We start from the raw sequence: 25,803 nt of genomic DNA on the forward strand, positions 1-25,803 counted from the left end.
TCCTCTTTCACCAGTCACGTTGCGCGAGCAGACTTAGATTTGGAAAAATAAAAGCACGTACGTAAAAAAAAATGGTCCAATAAATCTGTAGACATGAGACATGAGTCACGTCCATTAGCTATGCAGCGTGATCGAAAGGGAATTCGGCACTCTACTTGCTTTTGCTCTGACTACCTGTGAGCTATGAGACAGAGTACTCTTGTATGACTATCAATTATCAACGATTCTCCAACTGATATTTCAAGATTAATTTTTATTTTCGTCGTACGCATTAAATCTATTTCAGTACAATCAATTCAATCCCTTACATTTTTCGCAGTGCTTAAAATTTCTACGTTAACTTTATTTTCGCTTGTTTAAAATGTTCGCAATTTATATACATAGAAGCGCGTAAACGTGTTAATGGCGCAGTATGTTAAGAGTTACTTTCATAATAGAATAAAGTCATATTACAAAAAAATATTTGCATACATTATGATATATTTTAACGAAACCTGTTCTTTGAACCATATTATTTATTCATTGCTACCAAAGGTAGATATATTAGCAACGAGAAAATATTTAAAAAGGCTGTAAAAAAATGGATAGTGGAACTAAGTAGAAGTAAAATGGATTGTCTCATTCGCCCATACCAATATTGAATCAACTGCTCCACAAGTGTATGGCTTATGTTAGGTTTTTGTTATTTTCATTGTGTGTTTTGTAATATAAATAATATAGATGTACATAAATACCTAGTTTTTAAAACTGTTTGAATATTCGTTAATTATCTTTGTTTTTTAAGTTAGTCTTCGTTGTTTATTCTTAAATGTAATTTCAAAAAAGTATATTGTTAAGTGTTTTCGGCACGGGTAACCCCAGCGAGGTCACATTATTTTTATTATTAATTAGTATGTAAGCGAAAAAAGTGAATAAATAAATAAATAAATAACCATTGATCATGATATCAAACGCAATAATGTAGAATTATTAATTTGTTTTTTATTTATGTGAGCCATCTATGTAAATTTTAGTAACAACACTGATGTTTTTTGACACTGAATTAAACGAAAAGACAGCTTCATAAATTTACTTAATGTATAAATTTTTAATGCGTCACACCATAAATGGATACATTAATATTTACCCATGGAATAATGAAATTTACTTTGAAAATGATATTTTTAAACGGTATTCGTACTGAGCATATATTTTTCAAAGCAAGTTCAATGCTATGGAAATTGGATGTAAAAAAATATTTTCTTACGCGTAGTAAAAATTAGAGCATTAACTTGTACGACAAGTTTCTTGATGAAAAAAAGAATATAAATTAATTTAGTAAAAAACTAACTACTTTGAACGATGTCACTATTTTTTTCGAATCAACCAATGATAGAGTGTCGTGATAGATTTCCGGTTTACGGGAAACCAATTCGACAAACAGTAGTACTCACCGAAGAGAACTTGTGACGTCATACGTGGAGTAATTTCAAAATTACAAAACTTTACAAAATCATAGCACTTATAATACGATACATAAATATATGTATGTATTTTTTTCTTAAAACCACCGAACTTCCTTATTATTGTCTAATTTGTTTATTTTTTATAAATTACAGTACTAGCAACAATCACATAGACACATACAAAAAAATATAAAACCGGGTCAGCATAACTGTCTACATCACGCAATTTACAAAGTTAGTCATGTTACACGAAATGAAGAGTACTTTATGAGGTGGTTTCTTTTATCTTTTGTGATTTTATTACGAGATTTCCATTCAAACTATTTCATTATCCATTTGGGAATCTTATGACAGAAGTTCAGTATTGTTGTGTAGCGTCGGCGCCACCTTCATGCATTATTCAGCAAGAGGAAGGCAGGCCGGCGAACAGCGCAGCGCCGGCGCGCGGCGGGCGGGAAGCATAACGCACATGGCGATCAACATTTCCACGGAGGCTTTGCATGTCAACCCAAACATTCTTAATCGCTAATGGATTGCTTTTCGGTTACGCCACAAGACTCCGAACACCGGCCTTACGAGCGCCATACTGCATTATTCATCGAGCCCCGGAATCTAGCGATATTGTGCAACCGATCGAATCGAAATGTGTCTGTGCGTTGTCGAATATTTTCGCCATTTTACCATGTGACATGATATCAAAAGGTCAACCGATTGAAATATTAACCCCTCTATTATGTTTTCACTCTTGAATGTCGTAGCTTTTAAATATATCATAATATTGTATAAGTTATTATTGCTAAATATATTGATGTAATTCACTCTCAATACGCATTTTACCCAAGTAAGTTAAAATCACAATTTTTTTTTAAAACCTTACTTTAAATGTGGAAGTTTTAAGGGAAATCGTGATTTATTTATAAACGATTTATGTAATTATGTTTATTACGAAAATGTTTTGCGATTTAAATATAATTTTATGTTAGTGCATGAATCATCATTAATAATTAGGTGGTAAATAATTGCAACAAACTGTCATGATAATTGGTCAGTGTTATCAAAAAACTATTTATTTTTTAAATCGGTCGGACATTAATATCTCACAATAATTGGCTAAAAGCAGCTTGACTTTACATGATTTTTATATAATATTTTACTCACTATTTTATCACCGTCGTAAGAACGTGATATGAGGTATATACGAGTATAGTAGATCTGTTAAATTATGTATTTTTACTAACGGTTCTTTGGAGTTAGCTAAAGCTCCTGTTTTTTAGAATAGTAAATAAATGTATTCACATTATGTTAATTTATTTAGTTTATATTATATTATTTATCCCAAGTGACATTTTTTCAAACGGTTTTAGAATTTCCATTCCGTTAACCTTGTAAATCAAAACCGCAAATGATGCATATATTTTTTCAATTGCTTATATGTTCATTTTTTTAGCAAAATTTATTTATTTATTTATTTATTTATTTATTTATTTACGGACAAAGTCCATTATAAACATTACAATTAAAAGAAATTTTTACAAAGGAATAAAAAAATATAAGGAACAGAAATAAGCAGCAAAGACAGATGATAGATTTTTTAGATTAAGTAAAAAGCATAGGCTAACTATACAGATTCTTTAGCTGATTTGTAAAGAAAGACATCCTTACACCATAATAATCAAGATCTTGATGATCGTTCACCCGCCTGATCATTCTGGGCAAAGGCGACTGTGCACCATAATTGGTCCTGTAGTGACCGAGGAAAAGCATTTCATTATTTCTTAGTCTACGGGTGGGAACGTTAAAAAGAATCTTTTGCAAAAATATGTTTGAAATTTATCCTTTGTCTAGTGAGATTGACATTTATCGCAGCAGAGAGAAAGGAGCTTGGAATTCTAGGCATTTTCAGGGTATGTGTGATATGTGATTGGCTGGTTTAAGTGATCACTTTACACACTGTCTGACATTGCCATTCTGCTTATGATTGAACATATTTTCTCAGATATTTTTAGACGTTCCTAGTAGGTAAAATAGTTCAGTCAGATGAATCTCACCCACATAAATAAAAGTTTCAGTTCTTTTACTAGTCAGAGATTAAAAAATAAATTATCAACAATGTATTAAGTATATTTAATTGTTTGAAAAATGATCGATTCAAAACCTTAGGAAGTTATCAAGATCGACATTAAATTTAATAGGAAGCGTGTTTTATATATCTCTCGTTCAGAATAAAAAGTCTCATTAGTAATTTATAACTAGCGCATGTTATTACTTCGGGCTCAAAAGTTTATCATCTCTCGTTTTCACATTGGATAAAACACTTTGTCAGAATTATATTTGGCACTTTGGCAATGAAATTACGAACAATTCTTTGACCATCACCTAGTTTCCTAATTACTAGCTTATTTGTACATTTCAAGATACCATTAGATACCCTTAAAACAAAGACCATCTTACGGTTTTTAGCACATTAGATATGGATTTTAGAAACAATGCTATAATGATCATTATTAGTTTTTAATCCACGTTGTTTTATCGCGCACTGAAGGATACTAAATAGTGTTTATTACTTTTCGAAGGCATTTTAGAGCATAGTAATTACTTGTTAAGGAATCTAAACGCTAGTAATATTTCTGAATCTAGAGCACATTTATTTACACATAATTATGTAGACGTGGACAAAAGTCCCAACTTCATTTGACTAAAGTCCCTTGTTAAGGGGATATGCGGTTGCTCAGCAGTTTGATAAATAGATATTTAAACATAGTTTTTTCGCCACTTTCTCGCAGATGCCTCCCTGAATACTGTGCGATAAAGACAAACGCACATCCGACTGATTATGCCTAAATAAATCGACGTTTCGTTGTCCCGTTTTTCGCACCCTAAAACTGAACCGATTTGGTTGTTTTTTTTAAAAGTAAGAGTATCTCAGAATGAAATTTTCTGTGTTGGTACATTTTGCATTTTTAAAAAATAATTATCATATTTGTATTCCGTACGTCCGAAGACCGCAGATAAAACCGGGCGTTTTTTTTATTTTTTGAATATTTTTTTTTCTTAAATTAGCTTATATTAAAATTTGTAAATGAACTAATATTCACACTCACTTTAGAAACATTTATATTTAATCATATTTCAGTAAACAAGGCATTTCATTCTTCATACATTCCGGCATCTCATCATACATTTTTAAACCTTTATATATAATGCACTATTGGGATTTTGCTTTTTATAAAAATGATTTTAAGTGTTTTTGGATGGTCCTAGTTCTCATAATAAAGTATTTATCAAAAAAACAAAACCAAAGGGACATGCCAATCGTAAATATCTATAGTGTGTAAAAAAAAACACTTCTATAGTGTCATAACCCAGGGAGTACATTCGGGAATGCGTTTGTATAAAGAAAAGTCGAATCGCGTTTCCTCGTAAGTTGAGACGAAAAGCTGTTAATGTTTAAATCGTATTCGAATTTCATCATTATTCCATGTCCGCTCCCTAGTTGGAGCATATGGTGGAACCTCCATGCATCTCTATCGGCTACCAACTTCTTTGCGTCTTCCCAAGTCAGGTTCTCGTCCCAAAGTTCTGACGTAAACTGCCGACGAACAGTCAGCAGTGGACGTCCAGGACGTCGAAAACCTGATGTCTTGTAAAGTAGGCAATCCTGGTTAAGGCTCTCAGGAGGCATCCGCAGTATATGGCCTAGCCAACCATATCGCCGACAGTTGTCACCGGAGTTTGCTGTGTCCGTTCTCTAATTACTTAATTCCTCACAAAGTCAAACCACCGCACACCATAGATTCTTCTGAGACACCTATTCTCAAAACTCAGAATTTTGCTGTTTTGGGCCCAAGTGAGGTGCTACGATTCGCATCCGTAGAGAAGTAAAGGTGTCATGCAGGCGTTATATAGGCGGCATCACAGAGTAAATATCCGATCGCCAGACAGCATTCATACGGTTGAATGTGGCGCCTGCTACTCCTAACCGCACTCCCAGCTCTTTTTAAATGCTGCCATTTTCTGTAACATATACTCTCAGGTATTTTAAACTCTCGGCCCTTTTGATGTTTGGGTTTAAAAGTTTCAGGGGATTTTGAGCATATTTGAATTAAGTAGATTGTAAAAGTATTTTAAATACCGTTTTGTTGTTTTATGTGAAATTGATCTCAATTGATTTCATTTACGTTTCCGTTGTGTGCATTTTTACATTCGTATATAATGTTAAAAATTGCAGTTCTACTTTCCGGTCTACAATCAAAATATCTAAATCTAATTATATTAAAGATTGTTCGTATTCAAATTCACCGTGCCATGAATTTCCCATTCATTCTACGAAATTCTCATTCTACCCGAAAAAAGAAGCTTTAGATTTCCGTAAAAAAATATAGGTTTGATTCGCTCGAAATGCGTCTGATTCGTCACATTCATACTTCGGTAGATATTATCAATGCGCGTCTATGTGTAGGTCAATTAACGTGCGGATATAAAAAGTGCACGGGCCCATTAATAAATATGAGGTCTTGATATAAATAGATTGTGATATTATTTGAAACAGTTATTTTCTCTTTTCCCTCTCGATTTTCGCGCCTGATCATTGATTTTTGCCAGAGAAACGTAACCCTGCTCATTGGACCACTGCCCTGGATCGTGATGACTTCTCTATTGCTGGTGTAATCGTGACTATCATCTCGTGATTATACGTTTCCCAAATTTACTAAATTAACGATTATTGGTTTTCCACGGTGACGTATTTTGCAACACTTCTCCTTTTACTTAAATCGAACACATCTTTCTCGCTTTCGTTTTTCATCACAAAAACCTTAATGGTTCGGCTACTTTCTTCCGAAATTATCTATACATTTGTAGTATATAGATAAACACATCATTATCCTACTTATTACAAAAATGAAACCAAACGGTTGCGGTCGGCTTACCTCTGTTCATGTTTTCATTTCTAGTCTCAATAGGAAAAGCACAATAATATATTTTTCAATATCGCCCGTCTAACTGTCTAAATACATTATATTACGATTGCGTATTGTAATAAAAAATGTACCATTTTTCAATTTTGAGAATGTAACGTGTTTGCGCAATTAACGAATTTCAAACTTGCTACATCGAATCAATAACGTTGCAATCATTATCATAAGCTCGACAGCCCTGGGTGGGCCTTGGCTGTATCCAGGAGTCTCCACCTCTCATGCCGGTTTGCTGCCCTTCCTCTCCAGTTCCTCACTTTCAACGTTGATATCGTTACAATGCACACCTTAAAACAAATCAAACAAGTATCGACGACAACAACGAATGTTCCCTTTAAAAATATTACTTTTATGTGTCTTAATTTAAAAGAGACCCACCCACTCATCATATTGTGGTAAAAATTATACCTAAAACTACCTTCGTGCACAATTTAGTAGTAAAACTCCTACATTCCGAATGTTTTGCTTTTGATGAGAGGAATTATTAGTGTTCATTTGCAATTTTACGACTCCCATCTGTTGTATACGAATAGTAAGAAATGCCAGTATCACGCAAACAATGGGCGACAGTTATGTAATAATTACTCTAGACGTTGAAGACAATAATTATTCGCCGTAATTCCATCCACATTTACTGTATAATGATGTATTCGACAGCGGATCGCAAAAATACACATTTTTAATGTCACCTTCATGCATGGAATGTTTTGATTTAATACGTTTGGTTAAATTAATGTCGTTATTGTTCTACTAGAGTAATTGTTATTTGGAATGGAATACATACTTATTTTGCGGTTTTTGTCACGTAATTGGAAACAGCAGAATTACAGAGATCATTAGATAATATATAAAGAAATAATATGTATTTATGTGTACCAAGTATTTTTAATTTTTAATTAATTTTATAGAATTAAATTATGCCCCGTAGAAGGGCATATACTCGTACCATACAAATGAAAAAAAACAAAAAATTGTTTTATTTAAACGTAAAATGGTGAAACATACATATAGCAACGAGGTAGCATTAAAAATCATTGAATTGTGTGAAATAAGCTTTGTTTTATGTAAAAACAAAAGCAGTGACTTAAAAGAGTTTTGCCTAAAACTTTTTGTTGAATTACTCAAAAAAAAGTAAAATCACGTATACTCTTCTACGTGGGCATAATTCAATTATTATCATTGCATTTATGAAGCCCGAAGTATCTCAACAAATATAAGAATGAAGAATGTAAAAAAAATGCCAAATGTGCGGGGTACCTAAGAGACTGGACATTCTGGGGGTGGAAGAAGGATCGCAAGACCTAGGCTCGGGTGGAAGGACGACGTAAAGAGAGATGCAGCGCAGATTTGCAAATTGGAAGACGGCGCCGGCGCGGCGGCTGAGAATAGTCGAAGATGGAGGTAAAAGTTGAAGGCGGCTAAGACTCAATTTGGGAAGAAGAATATTAAGTTTTGTCAACGAATCAATATTGAATATTTTTTCTTTTGCGTATGTTGAGATTATAGCAATTACAATAATCACTATGCGAGATCAAGTCGTTAAATTTATCTAATAAGCCCGCTACATAGAGAAAATCGTAAATAAATGAATAATTGAATGTGCTTAATCGTTACAGACACAGACTCCATCTGCGTTTGTTTAATTATTAGAATTACCTAATCTAGCCAAGCGCCATGGAGACTAATCCCAGTAAAAGTCTATAATCAGTAATCTGTCTAATCTCGTGGATGTGCTCCGCAATGAACGAGCACGCGTTTCAATTAACTTGCATTTACGCGTTGACTGTAATTTCCTGCGCCACATTCTGCGAATGATTTGTCGTTCACTTCCTTGGCTAACAATAACAGCGCAGTTAGTAATAATGAAATAGCCGACTTTCGTGATTTATGTCGTTTATCGTGAATGCACGTTTACTTGACACCTGTCGGAAGCCTCCGCGCCCGCGAACATTGAAGCCCTGTTCAGACGAGTGACAATTCACAATACGTTTCAGGATACAGTCATATCTTGTCGAGATGACGAGAAATCTGAAAGGTACTGCAAACTCCGTCTGTACATTACTTGTATATATGTTTTATGTATACTATATACTAAAATATTTGATTGGATGTATTGTTTAATGGTATTTAGCCAAATAATCTCCTCACGCAGACATTTTTTATTTCTCATATAATATACTAGTTATATGTGTACTAGTGAAAAATATGATCTTTATTATGTTTTGTATTTTTAACAATTTTTAATTTTTATTTTTTTCGATTTTTTCATTTCTAATATTTCAAAATTTGAAAATTGATTTTATTTTATTACTGGGTATACATTATAATGTAATAAATTAATAACTTATGTCATCTGCTGTGGAAAATGTATAGTGACTTTTTTTACAATTTAAATTTCTATTATTTTTATATTCTGTATGCATTTCATGTAAAAATGGTTGTTATTTTTCCAAATTAATAACAATGTAAAAATTCATAAATATTGTAAACCCTTTGAAGCCATATCGTGCATGCGCAGAGATTTTTCCGCGTTCTTGTTTGCTTACCTCAAACTCGTGACATTTTTCAGTGGAATGTTTTTTCGGTATCAAACTTAATGCTTTACCTTGCAGATAGTTTCTCTTTTCTCTTATGAATATAAATGTTATTTTTGCACAGGGTATGTAAAAAATCCCGCAAGATATCGGATCCTCCCAAGTAAAACAACCATGGACTGATTGATTTTACTGTGGTAAAGATGCATTGTATAAATATGTACGCGTTAGTTTCACCCTACGCATCAATAATTAGAAATCGCTTAAAACTATTTGTACGGAATCCATTTTGCTCCCGTAATATTATGTTCGCGGTTCGTCGGCCATTCGTAATGATAATAGAGAATATTTACCTATTTCATCTTGTGCCGTAATTTTACGTTCATGAAATAATGCATAATGCCTTCGGATGAAATCTGAATGGAGCAGCATGTCGCCGATTGCATTCAGCAGTCGGCATAACAATCAACAATCATTCCGTGAAAGCGGTAGCGTGGTGGATTGCGGACGAGTATCCACCAATCGCCAACCGCCAACCGAAGACTATTATCAATATGTATCTCGTAATTTATTTCGGAGCACGTAGATGTAGAAAGCTTCGTACAGCACGTTGTGGTAGATCGGGAAAGCAAGGTGCATATCAAAATATTTACCAACGTATTTAATAATGCAGCAGTTACAGGCTACACACACTCTAAATGAATAATTAAACTACAAAAATGCATCATAAATGTTATTTTTAAGGAACCGAGAAGAATTTAACTAATATACGAGGCATATCCAGAAAGTAAGAGTACTCAATTTTTGTACTTAAAAAAAAATGTATTTTTAAAAAATTACAGTACATTGTTTGTATATATATATGACTTATTTTTCCACGTAGTCGCCTTCCCGTTATATGCACGTTGTAGGTCTTAGCACAAGCTTTTTAATGCCGTCCTCATAGAATTTTCGTCCCCTTCAAGACCTCTTGTTGCACCTCCTCATCGGTTAATTTTTTTTTCCGCCTATGTATTCACATTTTCACCTTCAGGAAGGTGAATATATAAAAATCTGAAGGCGCTATTCAGTCAGGGAATTCCGCAGGGTGGTTCAAAATGACTTAATCGCTCCAGGAACTCGCGAGCACTAGCGACCCGATTCAATTTGCGCTGCTCTGTCAGTTGTTTTGGGACCCATCTTGAGCACAATTTTCGATATTCCAGCGTTCCTGTAATTGTTTCGTACAACAGAGATCTGGAAATTTGTGGAAACATCGTAGACATTTCACCTACTGTCAATCGGCGGTCTTCACGAACAGTTTTGTCGATTTTTGCACCAACTCATAAAAAAACTCTTAGCCATGTTCAGAAAAATATTGTACAATGCTCTGTTTCGATATAATACGAATACTCTTCTATGTGTGAAATAGATCCAGAACCATGGACAAGTGTTTTTGACTCGATGGCTACACTTAGGTAAAAACAATTGCCTACCATGCCCGAGGCCCCGTGTTCGGATCCTTGCAGGTTCGACGTGAAATATTTTTTAGATTTCTCGTGGTTCCTGGTCTGGCACCTAAAGCGTGAGATTTATCATCTTGCCTTTGCGAATTTAACAAAGGTCGGTAAAGAGCTGCGATTGGAGTGACAAAGCAATGCCGCGTTGAGTGTGGATGAGTGAATGACGATAATTAAGGTAATATCGTGTGTATTTTACTTTTTTAAACTCTGTATACCAATTTAAATGCTTCATAAACAGTTTCACAGTTTTAAAAAAAAAAAAAATAGGAATCATTATAATTAGTTGTTACCTCTATACAAAATTAAAAAATGTGTCCGTTCGTATTTTTTGTATTATTTATGTTATAATTACATATTTATGATATTATGTATTTCGTAAGTATAATTATTATCTTACATATTACCTACGTCTTTGGTAGTTTGATGGTTTGGTTCACCTAACTTTTTGAAATTATTTCAAATTTAACAGTGTAAAGAAAAAAACTTTAAAATAAAAATGATACTTTTTTTTTATTTCCAGTATTGATAATATTTTCTTAATGCATTATTTTAATCCCTTTATAAATTACAGTGAAATTTTTGAGAAGGTGATATGGCAATATAGGTATTAACAGGGCTTATGACCTTTCATTGGCTGGTTTACTTCACAAAAGTCAACAGATGGAAGAGTTAAAGAAATGTGGATGTTTAAACATAGGCAGAATGGTAAATGTTACGCAGTGTGAAAAGCGGCCACTTAAACCAACCAAAAACGGGTCATATGCTGTAAATGCCTAGACTGCCATATCACCTTCTCAAAAAGTTCACTGTAATTTGTAAAGGGATTAAAATCATGCTTTTAGAAAATATTATTAATACTGGAAATAAAAAAAATTATCATTATTATTTGAAAGCTTTTCATTCGTTAAACTTTGAAAAATTCTTTTTTTTTTATAAAAAGCTTTTTTTTATGGATTTAAAAAAAATATATAATTTGAAAATGGAGAAAATCCTTTATGTCTTAGACTAGCACCCCTTCAACAAACCCCTAACCCTCCCTTTTTTAACCACTTTCCTTGTCCGCGTCCAGTGCGTATCGTTTCGCTGGTCGAACAAGTTTTTTATCTCTTTCTTTTTTTTATTAAAAAATGCGATTTCCAAATTCATTTTACGCCGGGGTTGCGTTCCGAGAGACACCGGCGTAAAATGAACACAAATATAATGGAAGATATAAGGTTAGGTTCCGAACAACCTAATATGTTCAATTAATACATATCCTATTTACATTCAAAACAAATAATAAATGTGCGTAATAAACACAGTTTAAATTCGATTTCAAAACAAATAATAATCTCTTGATATAAATAATTATGTTTTTATAATAAATCATCAAATTTAATTTGCTTTGATTGCTGCTTCCTTCCTTGCTAAATCATAGCATAAACTATACATATTTGAATATTATTTTAATAATAATAAAATAAAAATATAATTATACCTTTTTATTTTTTTTAAAAAACAAAACGAAAACTTACTCGGAAACAATTTCACACACGCAATAGGCTGCTCGCGTACCCGGTAATAGAATAAAACCACGTGTAAAAGTGTGTCTGCTATTAGAATCGTGGCGCCTACTGTCGTCTGGTGTCGGCCGAACCGGGGAATCCCACGCCGGCACCAACCGGCATAGTTGTAAATCGGCGTAAATCGAACCGGCGGCGGCGCAAAACGACGTTTACCTGTATATCATAAAAAAATGTTCCTCTGAAGTTTCGCGGTATGGTTCTGAAAAACCGTGTATATTTGGGGTACTTTAATATCGACGGTTTTTAAACCAAAAGTGCATAATAAAGGTTTCACCAAACGAACCTTTCCGGCCTTTTTTGACGCTAAAGAATAAGACTGTTCAGTCACTGGTCACTACTGAGATATTTTGTACAGGCTACTTGCGTATTATTGTTTTACGACACTGTCTCGTTGCGTACTGTCCATTGTGATTATTGCGCTGCGTCGGTGTAAGATTTATTAGGATGGATTCTGCGTAAATATCTAACTTTCTCATTCGCTAATAGCATTTTAATGTCAACTAGCGTAACGCTAAAATTACTACGCGTTTATCGCGCCCGTCACCAAATACACGCTCCAGACTTTACTTTGTTCACATTAGAACCGCTGACTATCGACCACTTGATATTATATAAACTCCTCAGCTATGAAGTAACTTGATCAATTATTCTTATTCTTGAAATGTCTCATTAATAAAGCTCTCTGTATTGATATATACCTACATAATTACGAGACTTATGTATTCTGAAATCTACGTGCATCAATTAAATTAGTGAAATTTATTGATGGAAGCTTATTGTAGATTATACTTAATTATTATTGAATAAAATGTTGATTGAAATATTATTTAAATCCATTCCATCCATCCATATCATTTGGACTAAGGCAATAAGCATAATACTATTCCCACAATATTGATTTAATTATCCTTATTGAAATTAAAATCGGAAATGCTTAAAAAGTATTTTTAGCATTTCTTTTCCAAACGGTAATTATCAATTATGCGTAGTTTTGGCGCTGATGATCTTCATATAAAGGAATACATTAGGATACATTGCCTCTGTCACTTCAAAATATTTTTTTTTATCTTCCGTGGTTTTGTCTTGTACGGTAAAGCTATGGGTTTAAATGTTTTTTTTTTACTGTTTGCCACTGATATTTTTTTAAAATTTTGTTTATAAACACAAGTGTTTTATTCTGTTAAGACAAAAACTGTTGGAAAAAAAAATTAAGCTAGGTTATAATGTTAAAATATCCTCACCTTATATTATAGGGCCCTGCAAGTATTTCGATTCTTTTTTAATCGGGCTGTGGTCCCGTGGCTAGTAAGTGTCACGAATTCAATCAAAAGCCAGAGGTTCGAACTCCGCTCTTCTACAACTTGATTCCCATTTTCTTATAGAGTTATTAACGAAACGTTGATCATGGTCGCAACATAAAAACGCATTTTTAAAAAAAAAATCATAATAACGAGACAGACATTAACAGTTGATGAGTTCCATATAGATGCCCATCCATTTACCATGAAATATTGCATTAAAAATACGCCTTTTATTCTTTATTTATAATCCATACCGACCTATTAAGGAATTGAACCTGGGATTTTGTGAATAATAGATTACGCTGATGTTTCCATGACTGATTTAAGCTGTGAGCAACTCGATAAACTTGAACGACTTCAGAATACATGCATAAGGTACATTTTTGGTCTTAGGAAATATGACCACATTTCTGATTATCGTAGGCAACTGAAATGGCTCAAAATTAGACAGCGGAGAGACTATCACTCCCTCTCACTTCTGTTTAATGTACTTCATAGTCCTAACGCTCCTATATACCTGTGTGAAAAATTTCAACGCTTATCAGTTCATGGTTTACCTCTTCGTTCTCATTCTCAAGGCACTCTCTTAATACCCATACACAATTCCTCTTTCTTCTCTAACTCATATAGTGTCCATGCGGCTCGACTGTGGAATCATCTCCCACTCACCATCAAAGATGTTACTACATTATCTCTGTTTAAATCACGTCTGAAGAAACATCTCCTTTCTCTTCCTTAATCTCTCCTCCTTTCCTTTTTCCTCTTTCCGCTTTTTTCCTTTTTCCCATTGAGTAATGGTTTTGATTTAAGGTAATTTATAAACAAATACGTTTATTTCTATTTTTATATATTTTCCACTTTTTAATCTTTTTTTTTTTTTTTTCTATTGAATATGTTCTGTAACTTGAATTATAAAAATAAAACTTTTATTTTATTGGTTGGTTGGAAGAAATTGCCATTTGGCAATAAGCCCGCCAATGTACAAATAACATTATGTACAAAAAGTTAAATAAATAAATAAAACCAAGCGCGCTTATCAATCAACAGCGAAGCGGGCGCAATTATTGTCAATCCTGAATTAATACTAACAATGTTTTATTTTTCTCTTTCAGATATGAACGAGTCTGAGATGAAGAGTAGCGACGCTAGCGGGGGAGAAGGCGGGCACGAGGGGGGCGGAGCAGGAGGGGCGGCGGAGACGGACGACGAGGGTATCGAGAGGGACTCCGGCGACGTCATGGACTATATGCCCAGGCACTTCTTTACCCTCAGCCAAGTCGTCGAGGTAAGAAAGTTTATCATGGCTCCGATTTGTTTTTATCAACAGAACTAATGTATATAATACGAATAAATAATGATCGGGCTTCAGGTACCAGTCCTGAAAAACTAAGAAACAGTGTTGCGTAAAAAACGCTTTTTAAATGAATGATGTATAGTATGTCTTTCTTATCGAGAAGCGAACCCCGGTTTCATGCGTGGTAGTGATACTCGGCAACTACTACACAGTGAAGTGGACAACATTCAATTAGCAGTTTTCCATCGGCTTTCGTAATGAAGCGCATTTTCTATTTTTTTCACCGAGAACGGGTCAAAGTTGAAGGCTTTTCAACGTTCTACGGAACATTATGCATAGCATACATTAATCCATCACGGAATTTCTTTATTCGTGCTGACAAAAGATGCGATACTCTCCGGCCGAGATGGAATTGCAAGTATGGCGCCGTGCCGACCCAGAGGAATGCCAGAAGAATCGGACTGCTTGTTACCATCAACCGTTATTGTTTAGGTCGTTACTATTTTTATGGCGGAATAATGCGATTCTGTTAGATTTGGTATTTTGCCTACGCACTTAGCCGACTAGTCTAAAGGCCTAAATGGGCACAGTTATCAGATTATTCTCATTCTCGTATGCCCTAATATCCCACCGAGACGCACCGGATCGGACATCGCACACGGCAGAAATGAAAGTGAGATTGTACCTTTTAATAGAAACTATTTTTTTGTAATATATCACCGTCGTCGTATTAAAATTCAAACTTCAGTTGTGTACGCGGAATGCTGGCAATATTCAATGTTGTATTTAAACGTGTGTGTTGTTTACTTTCTAACTGGTCCCTTTACAACTAGAAATTATTATTCATAAATTATTTTAACCATGTTTTGTGCCGCTTCGTTTGCACTGAAATCATAAAGGATTAATTTTATTTATCCTACTAAAATGGATTAATTTATAGACACGTATGTTTTTACGGCTAGGTGGCTACGACCTACGCGCATAAGTTAAGGATACAAGTTAAGAATAGTGCTTCTGTAATAAATTTAATTTTCTTATTATATAAAGCTAAAAAGGTAATCTTAATCTATAAACTCCCCGCTACAAGTGAAAACTGATTCTCATTAATATAAATAATAATTAACCTTTTTGATCGATACTTAATCCCCCGTAACACCATTACATACACAACACATTCCACTCACTTTAATCCACGTACCACATTTCACACTCTAAACTCGTAAAACAATAACATCACTTACAAAAATAATATTATTTGAATCTACCTATTTTCATTAAATCTTATTGCCCTTGTTAGAAATTTGTGTTGAGTTGTGTACGTTATCGGTGCTGTGTTAAGTTCATGTGTTTTTGTAATAATTTTTACATATCGTACTACTGAAAAATGAATAAAGTTCTCTTATATCTATGTAGTATACGAACATAGCACTGTTTGCACAACAATAACTATAAGTAAATTAACTTAGAGTATGTAATTAAACAAAATGGTTACATCTTGCTATTAATGTAGTAACATTTATATGTGTCAAGAAATAAACAAATTAAAAATAAGGGATATAACTTTTTAACCGCTTTATTTGTGTTGAGGAATTTGACGTTGTCAGAACATTATACAGCCTTCAAGTTTTGATCTAGAGAGCTTGCAAGCCACATCCAGTACGCACAGTGTAGACCCTTAGAAGGAATATCCTTTGCTTCCCGCTTTTCCTTAGTTAGCTGTTAGTACTAAGGAGAAGCGAGGTATTCTGGAATGAAGCTACGTACTCGTACAGTGTGCTAGTTCAATAAGTTTTTATTGACCGCCTCGCCTGCCGCTGCCGCCCGAACACTGCAGCGTTCATTACACGAGGTTATGCTTCTTGCCGGGCTTAGACGAATGCTTGTTCTTGTTTTTGAAGCATTTAATCAAGTTTGCACCGATTGAAAATAAAGCACATTCTTGCTTACTCTCAATTATTACGTTATATCCAGGAAAAACAAACAGCGTTTTTCTTATTTTTATCAATCCCTTTCGAATAATTATTTGGCCCTTGCACATGTTATCATATATTTTTGAATTTACGAGTATATTTACAAATATACTCTTGAATCTTATATGTGTTTGTTCAATTTATTCAAATTTGTTTCTCACATAATAGTTCTACATATCTACATGCATACCTACAAACAATATTGTATCTTGATTCGGTTTTCTGAATCAACAGTCTTAATTAAAAAAACACGTGACATCTCCGTGTCATCTTCACAATTAAAAATCTTTTTGCACATAGTAAATAGATCCTTGATCTCTAATGTTTACCATATGTCAAGTTCTAAAACTTTGAAATATTTTTGACCGTGAGCACCGCATTTTGCTGTTTATTGATTGATCCCGATAATAATTACGCCATGAAAATAAATTAGTTTAATTTTTAATCAGAGACGAAACCTGTTACAAAGCCAGTCGAACACGTACGTTTCAAAATAGTTGTTTTTGCATATTTCTATATACACTAAAAACAATGTATAACTACGGACGCCCTATCATGTTTTTTGTTTTATGTGATGAATTGATACAGATAGAAAGTATAATAATATGATTGCATCGTGCGCACTGGTGAGTGGTGAGTCACGTGTATACGCATGTTAACTATCTTATTGTTTTATGGGTTTCTGTCCACGTGCCTATGGTTGATGCGCCCGCATGTACTCGTATATTGTATGTACAGTATATTTGCATATCCTTTATTATTATCTGGCGTGTTTCATTGGTCGCGTTTCTGTTTTTGCTCTCGATTTGCGTTTCACAGTCAAGGCCAGCAATGTACTGTCTGTACACTTTGTTTTCCTTTCCTATTGTTTTGTTGTTACCGGATTACTGGAATGGACGCTTTGTTTTACGCCGTGTATGCGGCTGTATGCGGCTGACTGGGGGTGGCGAGTGGCGAGTCAGCAGTTCCTACGTTTCTATCGCGCGGCGTGGGTCTGAACAGATTAAAAAATATCATTTTTTGGCGTTAGCGTGACTGACTTTATTTTATTCTGTAACAAAACAATCGAACTCATATAAAAGAACACTGAGCTGATTACTTTATGGATGTTGTTCATCGACTATTTTGGTTCTGTTATTTCATACTACTGAATAGTCATATCGGTAATACTATACGTAAATAGTATACTTATTTAATTACGTCAATATTGTAGGAGAATTAGTTTCGTTTGAGTTTCTACAAATTCGTTTTAACGATTTCATTTTACGAACTTACAGTCAAAATAAATACAGAACATCCACCCAATCCAACCCTTAATATATTGGCTAAAATTTTAAATAATTTTGATCGCGATGAAGCAAACGCACTTTTTCCTTTTTCCAGCGATGTATTATAGTTTATTTTATTTAACACTGTCTAGAATTTTACAAACAAAGGCGAAGCTAATCAAACCGTTCAATTTTAGAGAATAAGAATAATAATATGGACATATTCTAGGTATAAATACAGAATCATTATGGCTGATGATGATGATATTTTAATATGCATGTATTCTTAATATGTATTAAACATACTGATTTATCTGTATGTCTGTACAATTTAAACAAACTTAAATTTCATTTAGTACGCCGAAAGTCTAATATAACAAACGCATTATTGATATTTTTCAAACAATACAAGTATCTAATCGCGTAATACGTACTTTTCAGACTTATCTCAAGTGGAATATATATTGGACAATATCGATTTTTCTATTTACGTCAGCATTTCAATAATAATGACTTCGACCTTTATCTCATCTCGTTTAATTAATTTTCTATGCACAATATGAATATGGACGCGAACACTACCTACATTGTGGAACAATACCCGAGGCGATATCCGACCTATCGGCTTAGTAGGAAATTAGAGTGGATATAGATCATTCTGGCCATTACTAATTATTTTTATATCCGCGGCGTCCGTCGTAAAAATCACACACTCATGGAGCGATTATACTAACGAGTTTAACCAATTTGCTAGGAAGGGTGGGTGGACGCACGAAGGACGTTTTATATGTTTATATTCATATTAATCCTTTGATATGCCAAACAGTAAATTATTGTGCCCGCGATGGATGACTTGACCGCGAACTTTAAATATAGAATAATATTGTTTTTTGGCAGTGCGTAAGGCGATATTAATTTCATTAGTATGTTTTGATCATAATTTTCCATCAAACACATAACGAAATTTTTTAATTCAAAATGTCCTCGTTATGCATGAAAATATTTGAGTTGTCACGTAAAGCATTCAATCTACCAGTTTGCTTAAAGCTATTTAGTTTAGTTGACGTCAAGACTGGATAAATATAGCAAAATAATAATGGATTCGCTGAAAATAAATAGTCAGTCTTTGTCTGACATTTTTACCAAGGATGTTTAATTTTTTTCCACTATTTTTTCACATTTAAAAACTTAGAGATCACTTTAGGTCGACATACATTACGTACATAGAGGTAGCTTTAGCTAAACAAGTTGACAGGTCACGGTCCTGCCAAATCCTACGTGACTTTTTATAATGTAACAGGTAATCGAATAATTCATACATTTCCTTACAAACGAGATGGATATTCCAATGACATAAACTGCTTAGTCACTTAGTAAAAGTATTATAATTTATCCGTTACAGTTGTTATCACGCGTGAGGTTTCGAGTTAGATTCACGACAAGGTTGACGTGAAATATTACTTTAAAATGAACAAATAAACAAATGTAGTATATTAATATATAATACAAAACAAATTAATAATATTGTAATTTGAAAAATTAATTAAAGGTTTTAATATGCTAAAACTATAGGTTATAATTATTTTGACTAATGTTCACTTGATATATTTACACATATTTAATTGATCATTTTCACGTTTATCGATTTTTAGAAGCATATACAAAATGCAATTTTCTACAATATAAAATTGCTTTTTTGTAAATCATAATTTAGCCTGAGTATGTTCAGTATATATCTCAGAGTCCTTTTCTGTTGAACCTGTTCTCAGGGACAGTGGACAGCTGCTTATACAGAATACTCCACGGAGAGAGAGCTAATAATAAACCAGCGCCATATATTTGGTTCATGAAAAACGCATTGTTACTGAAACAAATGATACCACGCAGAACATGACAGCATACATACCGTTTTTAATTCAAGACAAACATGTCGTGAAATTGAAAACACGCTCGTTTTAAATAATACGAAACGTGATAAATGTTTTTCTGCTGAAGTAACCTTTGATCTAGTAAACAGTTTAATTAGTGACAGAATCCTGTCTAAAAACATTTTCGAGAATACGTGAGAACATCGATTGCATGAAAAAGCTCAGTTTACTATACCAAATCGTCTTCTATTGCATATGAAATACAGAGGTAGGTACTCGTACATACGTTTTATATGTGGCTTTATTTTATTCACTACAGCCATTGATTCGTAATACTCTAAAACTCCCAACTGAGGTAAAACCGCCATTTTCATTCATTGTCACTATTTTCAAGAAAGTAGTTAAGGACGGGATTTTTCTTAGTGGGAGGGATTTGAGTAGGAACCTCCTTGATGATTTTCCGAATGTTTGAGTTTACTGTTTACCATATTGATGTGCCATATATATATATATTTTTTTTTTTTTTAAATTATTTTTATGTTTCTGATTCTATATTTGTGGTAATATATTCATGTGTATGTGTCAACTTATTGCTAGTACCATCTCAACACGGGACTTTTAGTCCCATGGAGTTGGGACTTATGTCTCAAATAATGTACAACAAACTTTTGTATGTAAATAAATAAATTGTATTTTACTATTGTCTAAGATACTCGAGGCAAACCAGTGCAGTAAAACCTCCTCAAATTTCTGGAAAACCTCGTCATTCCGAATCATATGTCCTTCCGTTGAAACATTATTTTTCTACCTCTCCAAATAAAGTGCATTCAATTTAAAACATGATTTTCGCTATCCGTTCGTTCAGAATATTACCTTTTCTCCTAAGTAAAGTTATCTTTATTAGAATTTAAACGATGAATTGTATACGAAAGAAGTTCGCGGTACTTTATTGGTACCTGCGTACTTGAGAGCTTTATGTCCCGCTTGACTATTATGATCTAACACGGAATATTACGTATTGCCTTTAGGTTTGAATATCTTGATTAGTTTTCCTCCCACTTTCTTTACTTTGACTCCCTTCCGGGGAAATATTAATACATCAAACAGCTTACCTCTTGTGAAGAATTAGCGGGTACAGAACATAAGATTAGTAAAGAAAGATAGCTGAATAATTCAATTTCGTCGCAGCTTTACGTCGTTAAGTCATATTGATGTTATTATTTTGGTTGACTGACATTGAGTGTGTAAAAATGTCAAAATCAATTCTGTTGACATTGAAACGACGCCCGCAGAGCTGTACATCTGATTTAAAACCATTCTTTGTAACCGGTAATGTTTCGATGATTTCATTTCCTATGTACCGATTAATTTACAAAAGAAACTCGCTTGAATATTATTTTGTGTGGATACTAATGGCACATTCCAAACGGTAATTATCATTGGATTAAAATAAATGTGCGTACTTCTGTCTGCGGGGAGAATACTCTTTTTAAATAGGTATGCGCAAATTAGGACCTTTCGAGATAGTTTTTTGTTTTCTCGCGAATGTTGTTCACTTTCTTCGAAATCCATTATCCTTTCTCCCGCAGTGAAGCAATACACTGAACTACATCGTCATTAACGTGGCTGACAGATTTATGGGATAATTTTAGTTATAAGTGGATTTCTGATTGAACCAATCAACCGGTCATTTCACATTCGTACTTATTGCGTTTTGCTCGTAGATGTTTGTTTTACGTGTGGTAATACATAAAGGTTTATAATTCTGTCAAGCTCGGTCCCTGGTATTCATATTCAATCCGAGTTTTCCTGTCGTCTTTCTTTTGCCCAGTTAATCGGCCATTTTCCCCTCAGATCAAGTAACAATGTAATCGATATGTCACACGATTTGCACATAATGAATGACAAAACTGGTTACCCCGTGGGCGATAATTTATTCCCAAGGGTATTATGTAACGTGACTAAAATTGGTGAACAGAAATAGACGGCTAAATCAATTTTCAAGTGCTACAAGAAGTAATTTGCACATCGCCCGGGAAGAAATTTTAATGTAGTGAATTCCTCTCAAATCTTCGAATCTGTTATAATACGACTATGCATGCCGTGCTAACTTTTTCTTACGGTAATCTTCCGCCTTTGTGTCTACCGTAAAATTGTATTTTGTGTAGTTTGTGCCTGATTTGATTATAAGCTCGGTGAACTCAATTTAAAATGTCTTTTTAAATGAAATGCGTTATTTATGTGTGTTCCTAAGTAGGTATATGTAAGTTAATCAACTGTCAACATGATTTTCATGGGAATATACTGTATTTAGAAATATTCACGCCCGTGTGAAGGTAAAGTAATGTTGAGTAAAAAAATGGGAATCACGATACTCGGAATAGAAACTATCCATTGCGTTGCTCGTTGGTACGATTTTAATAACATTCTTTTAAGAAAAAACCTACATACTTTTTTGAATATCCAATTTTTATCATAGCAAATTTGATTTGCTTACTGAATTTTTTACATATTCGTATTTACAACAATTAAAAGGTGTTATGTTTTAAACTTCTGCAACTGTCAATTCTATGATGCGGAAGGAAGATGTAAGAGAATTTTTATTGTCGCAATTGCATTCAGATTTAAAACTGCGTGAAAATATTTGCGTAATTTTTTGTATGGTGTTACATTTATGAAACTGAAGAAGTTATCGTGAGCGGGTACCTTTCGCATTACCCGTATATTAAACTGTTATACTAATTGTCCACGCGGTCAAAATACGAGAGGAGTATCCATTTAACAAAATCCAACGGTAAATAGTTAATGCAACGTAATTTTTGTTTTATAATTTCATATTTTTTGCTCGCTCACTTCTGCGTGATTCCGAATTGCTCACAAAAAAGTTTAAAGTTAAAATACAACTATACCTTTTATAATTTCATCTCGATTGCCACACACTCAGTGTGAGGCCATATCGTTTATTTGCAATTGTCTGATTTAATGGGTGGCAGTTGAATCCGCGCTGATTTCTAAAACGTAAGATGAGCGATACGCATTTTTCCATTTTGCAAAAGTTGCATATATCTCTATTGTATTTAGCCACCGAAGGAAAACATATCGATTGCTCTAGAGTTCTAGAGAATGAGCCCCAACCATTAACTTGCGAAATATTGCTTCGAGTATTTTTTTGATATGCATTAATTTCTAAATTGGCGTGCTAAACATTAAATAATATAAAATTACTTAATAATAAAATAAATAAAACAACTTTGTTTTTATCCACTAATTTTTATTTTCCACCGACCGGTTTCATTTATTGGATCCACGTGTAGTATTTAGTGAACATGATAAAAATAAAAAAGGAATCAATTCATAAGTTACGTAAACCTTGACGAAGAAGCTTATTTGCTTAAAAACCGGTCGGTGCAAAATAAAAATGTTTTATTTATTTTATTATAATGAATAACCACAAAGTTAGTGCTTCAAATATAAACTTTTTCAAATTACTTGTTCTTTCTCTTTATAGAATAGGTAGCACCTCACTCAAATTCTAATACCTGCTTAATATTAACTTTCAAATGCAATAAATATGTGGAAATGTCAACTATATTAGAGAATCAAAAAATATTTTGTCAGAAAATTAAAACATAAAGTAAATCAGAACTTTAAATCTTTAACTTTACTAAAATCAACAAATGGAAGAAATGAAGAAATATGGATGTTCAAACATAGGCAAAATAGTGAATGTTACACAGCGTGTAAAGTGGTCACTTAAATCAGCCAATGACAGGTCATAAGCCCTGGACTTCCATATTCCCTGGACTTCCATATTCTCAACAGGGATGGAGAATACCTTAAGGTATTCTCCATCCCTGTTGAGTTTGCGTAATGCTGATGAACATTGCAAAAGTTTATGATTTTTGCCCGTTAATATCTTGACTTAGAAATGTTTGTCTATTGACTGGACTAAATGATGAGCTAGCAGCATTGAACCAATAATATAAATTGAAACGGTTGTTCATTTGATCAGACATTACGCTAGAAGAAGAAAGACGATAGGTTACAACACGGGCTCCATAACTAACTTCATCTCTGCTAAGTAAATTCTACGTTTTCCTAAAATTCCTTATATGATGAATCGACTGTTGGTGCGTATTGGGTAACGTTGTTCAGTTTGTCAATAAATTATTTGTAATAATTGTATTTATTCCAGTATGTATGAATGCACCCACAGTTGTTACGAGACAATACTCCTTCGCATTTCTGCATAGGTCCTCGTTCACTTTGCGCATTTTGACGCCCCGTGAGAACAGGTATGGTGGCTACCGCGTTCGCGCGGATTATTATTTATCACAATATTATTATAACCGCCTTTTCAATATGCGAAGTCGTTGAGAAAGTGAGTGAATTTCAGTACTTACTTTAAATTAAAACGAAAGCATAATATCTATATAATTGCCTGTTCGCTTACGGGATCCGCAGTTAACACCAGTAAATATTTCAAATTTAACTATAATACTTGTATGTTTTTTTTTTAAAGAGAAATACTAGAGTTCTTATTATTTACTCAAATATTTAAATTTTCAGACCATTTCCTAAAAGTCGTAAATAACATATGCTGGAAAAATTGAAATCGAGTTGTGGTAGAGTGAGTTGTGGATCTGGGCAAAAAAGCTTGGAGGGGGAGATTTAGCAAAATGTAAACTCTCGTCTTCTAGACAGTCTTCTAGGCTTTTTATAGACCTGGGCTTAGAGGTCGAGAACTATTCTCGGGGACCCGTCACAGTAGATCTTCCCAGGTCGCAGTGACGTCAGGAGCTTGAATAGCACTGACCCCCACCTCTAAAAATATGAATAAGAATAAGTGGTAGAGTGGGATTTAAACCTGGCACCTTTAATCCGTTTGTCCAAAATACTACCACGGGACCACAACCCGGTTCAAACTGCATGTATAATATAATGAAACTATTCGTTATTGGAATGTCTACATCGTTCTACTACTTACTTGGCGCATAATATATAAAAGTAAAAACTTTTAATGTCATGTTAAGGTTAAGAAAAAAATAAAGTACAATAAATAGTAAAATAACTTTATTTTTGTGAAATCCCGAGTTGATTTCAATTCAAGGAAACCTATCCAGTTATTAATTTTTTTAGTATACTTATTTACACAGTACTATGTGGGACATATCCCCTGCGAAAAAAGAGGTTCCAGTGTTCTTTAAAATACACCCAAATGTCTGCATAGACAAAATGCCTGATCTTTCTAGCCATTAACAGACTCAAACTCCTTAGCAGTTTAAGTCTTGTTCTTAGTTTTGTTAGTCATTGTTTTATTTGTAAGATTTTTTGCTTATTATTCTTTTCATCTAACTTACTTCTTTACTTTAAAGTACATATAATATACACTGCCCCTAAAAAATTCAAGACAAACTAAACATTATATACATACTCGTATAATTAAAAATAGTAACAATAATTTTACATATCTAATGACAAAATGTAATAACAAATCAACCAAATTCATAATAATATATACTTCAATAAATAACTGCGAAGTATTTTGTGGCATTTTATTTTATTTGACTAAAATGCAGTGAAACCAAAATAGATATTATCTTATTTAAATACATGACTTTTCAACGAAAAAGAACCGGTCATTATTTGAACCGGAAAAATCAACATATGCAGTAGATTATAAACTTTTTTCTTATAACAAGTCAACATTATATTGCTTTAATATTTTAACTAAATTCCATATTTTATTTTTTATTCCTACTCCACCACAAAATAATAATTATAATATTATGTTCAGCGTTAAAATACTAAAATTGCATCTGTGCTGCGCGGCGGCGGCGTGGCATTCGCATTGCATCTAAACTACATAGAAAATAATGTATTGGTATGTTTCGATTGCTTCCGTTGCGTAGTGAGAATTTTAGTCTGCGCCTGCGCCCGGACTGCGCGTTCAGTACGGCGCGGCGCTGGAACGGAATTTCGAATTTGCTTCCATCGCGATCGTCCTTTAAATCGATACCCAGCCAGCTAGTATCAAGTACGCGCCGATCAGGCAATCAGTACGCGCTTGACAGCGCTGGTAA

General features: G+C 33.7%; 1 protein-coding gene across 3 annotated transcripts in view; it reads left to right on the top strand.

Annotated features, from left to right (window-relative positions):
- Positions 1-25,803, top strand: part of spir (spire type actin nucleation factor) — a 264,272-nt gene that overhangs the window by 160,446 nt on the left and 78,023 nt on the right. For all 3 annotated transcript variants that reach the window (XM_088228251.1, XM_088228252.1, XM_088228254.1), the window contains exon 4: positions 14,433-14,605. In XM_088228251.1, coding sequence (XP_088084377.1) covers positions 14,433-14,605 — 173 coding nt within the window. The remainder of the gene's footprint in view (positions 1-14,432; positions 14,606-25,803) is intronic.

The sequence above is a fragment of the Micrasema longulum genome, unplaced genomic scaffold (assembly GCF_059751315.1).
Source record: "Micrasema longulum isolate JH-2025_06_02 unplaced genomic scaffold, ASM5975131v1 h1tg000571l, whole genome shotgun sequence".
Taxonomy (NCBI): domain Eukaryota; kingdom Metazoa; phylum Arthropoda; class Insecta; order Trichoptera; family Brachycentridae; genus Micrasema; species Micrasema longulum.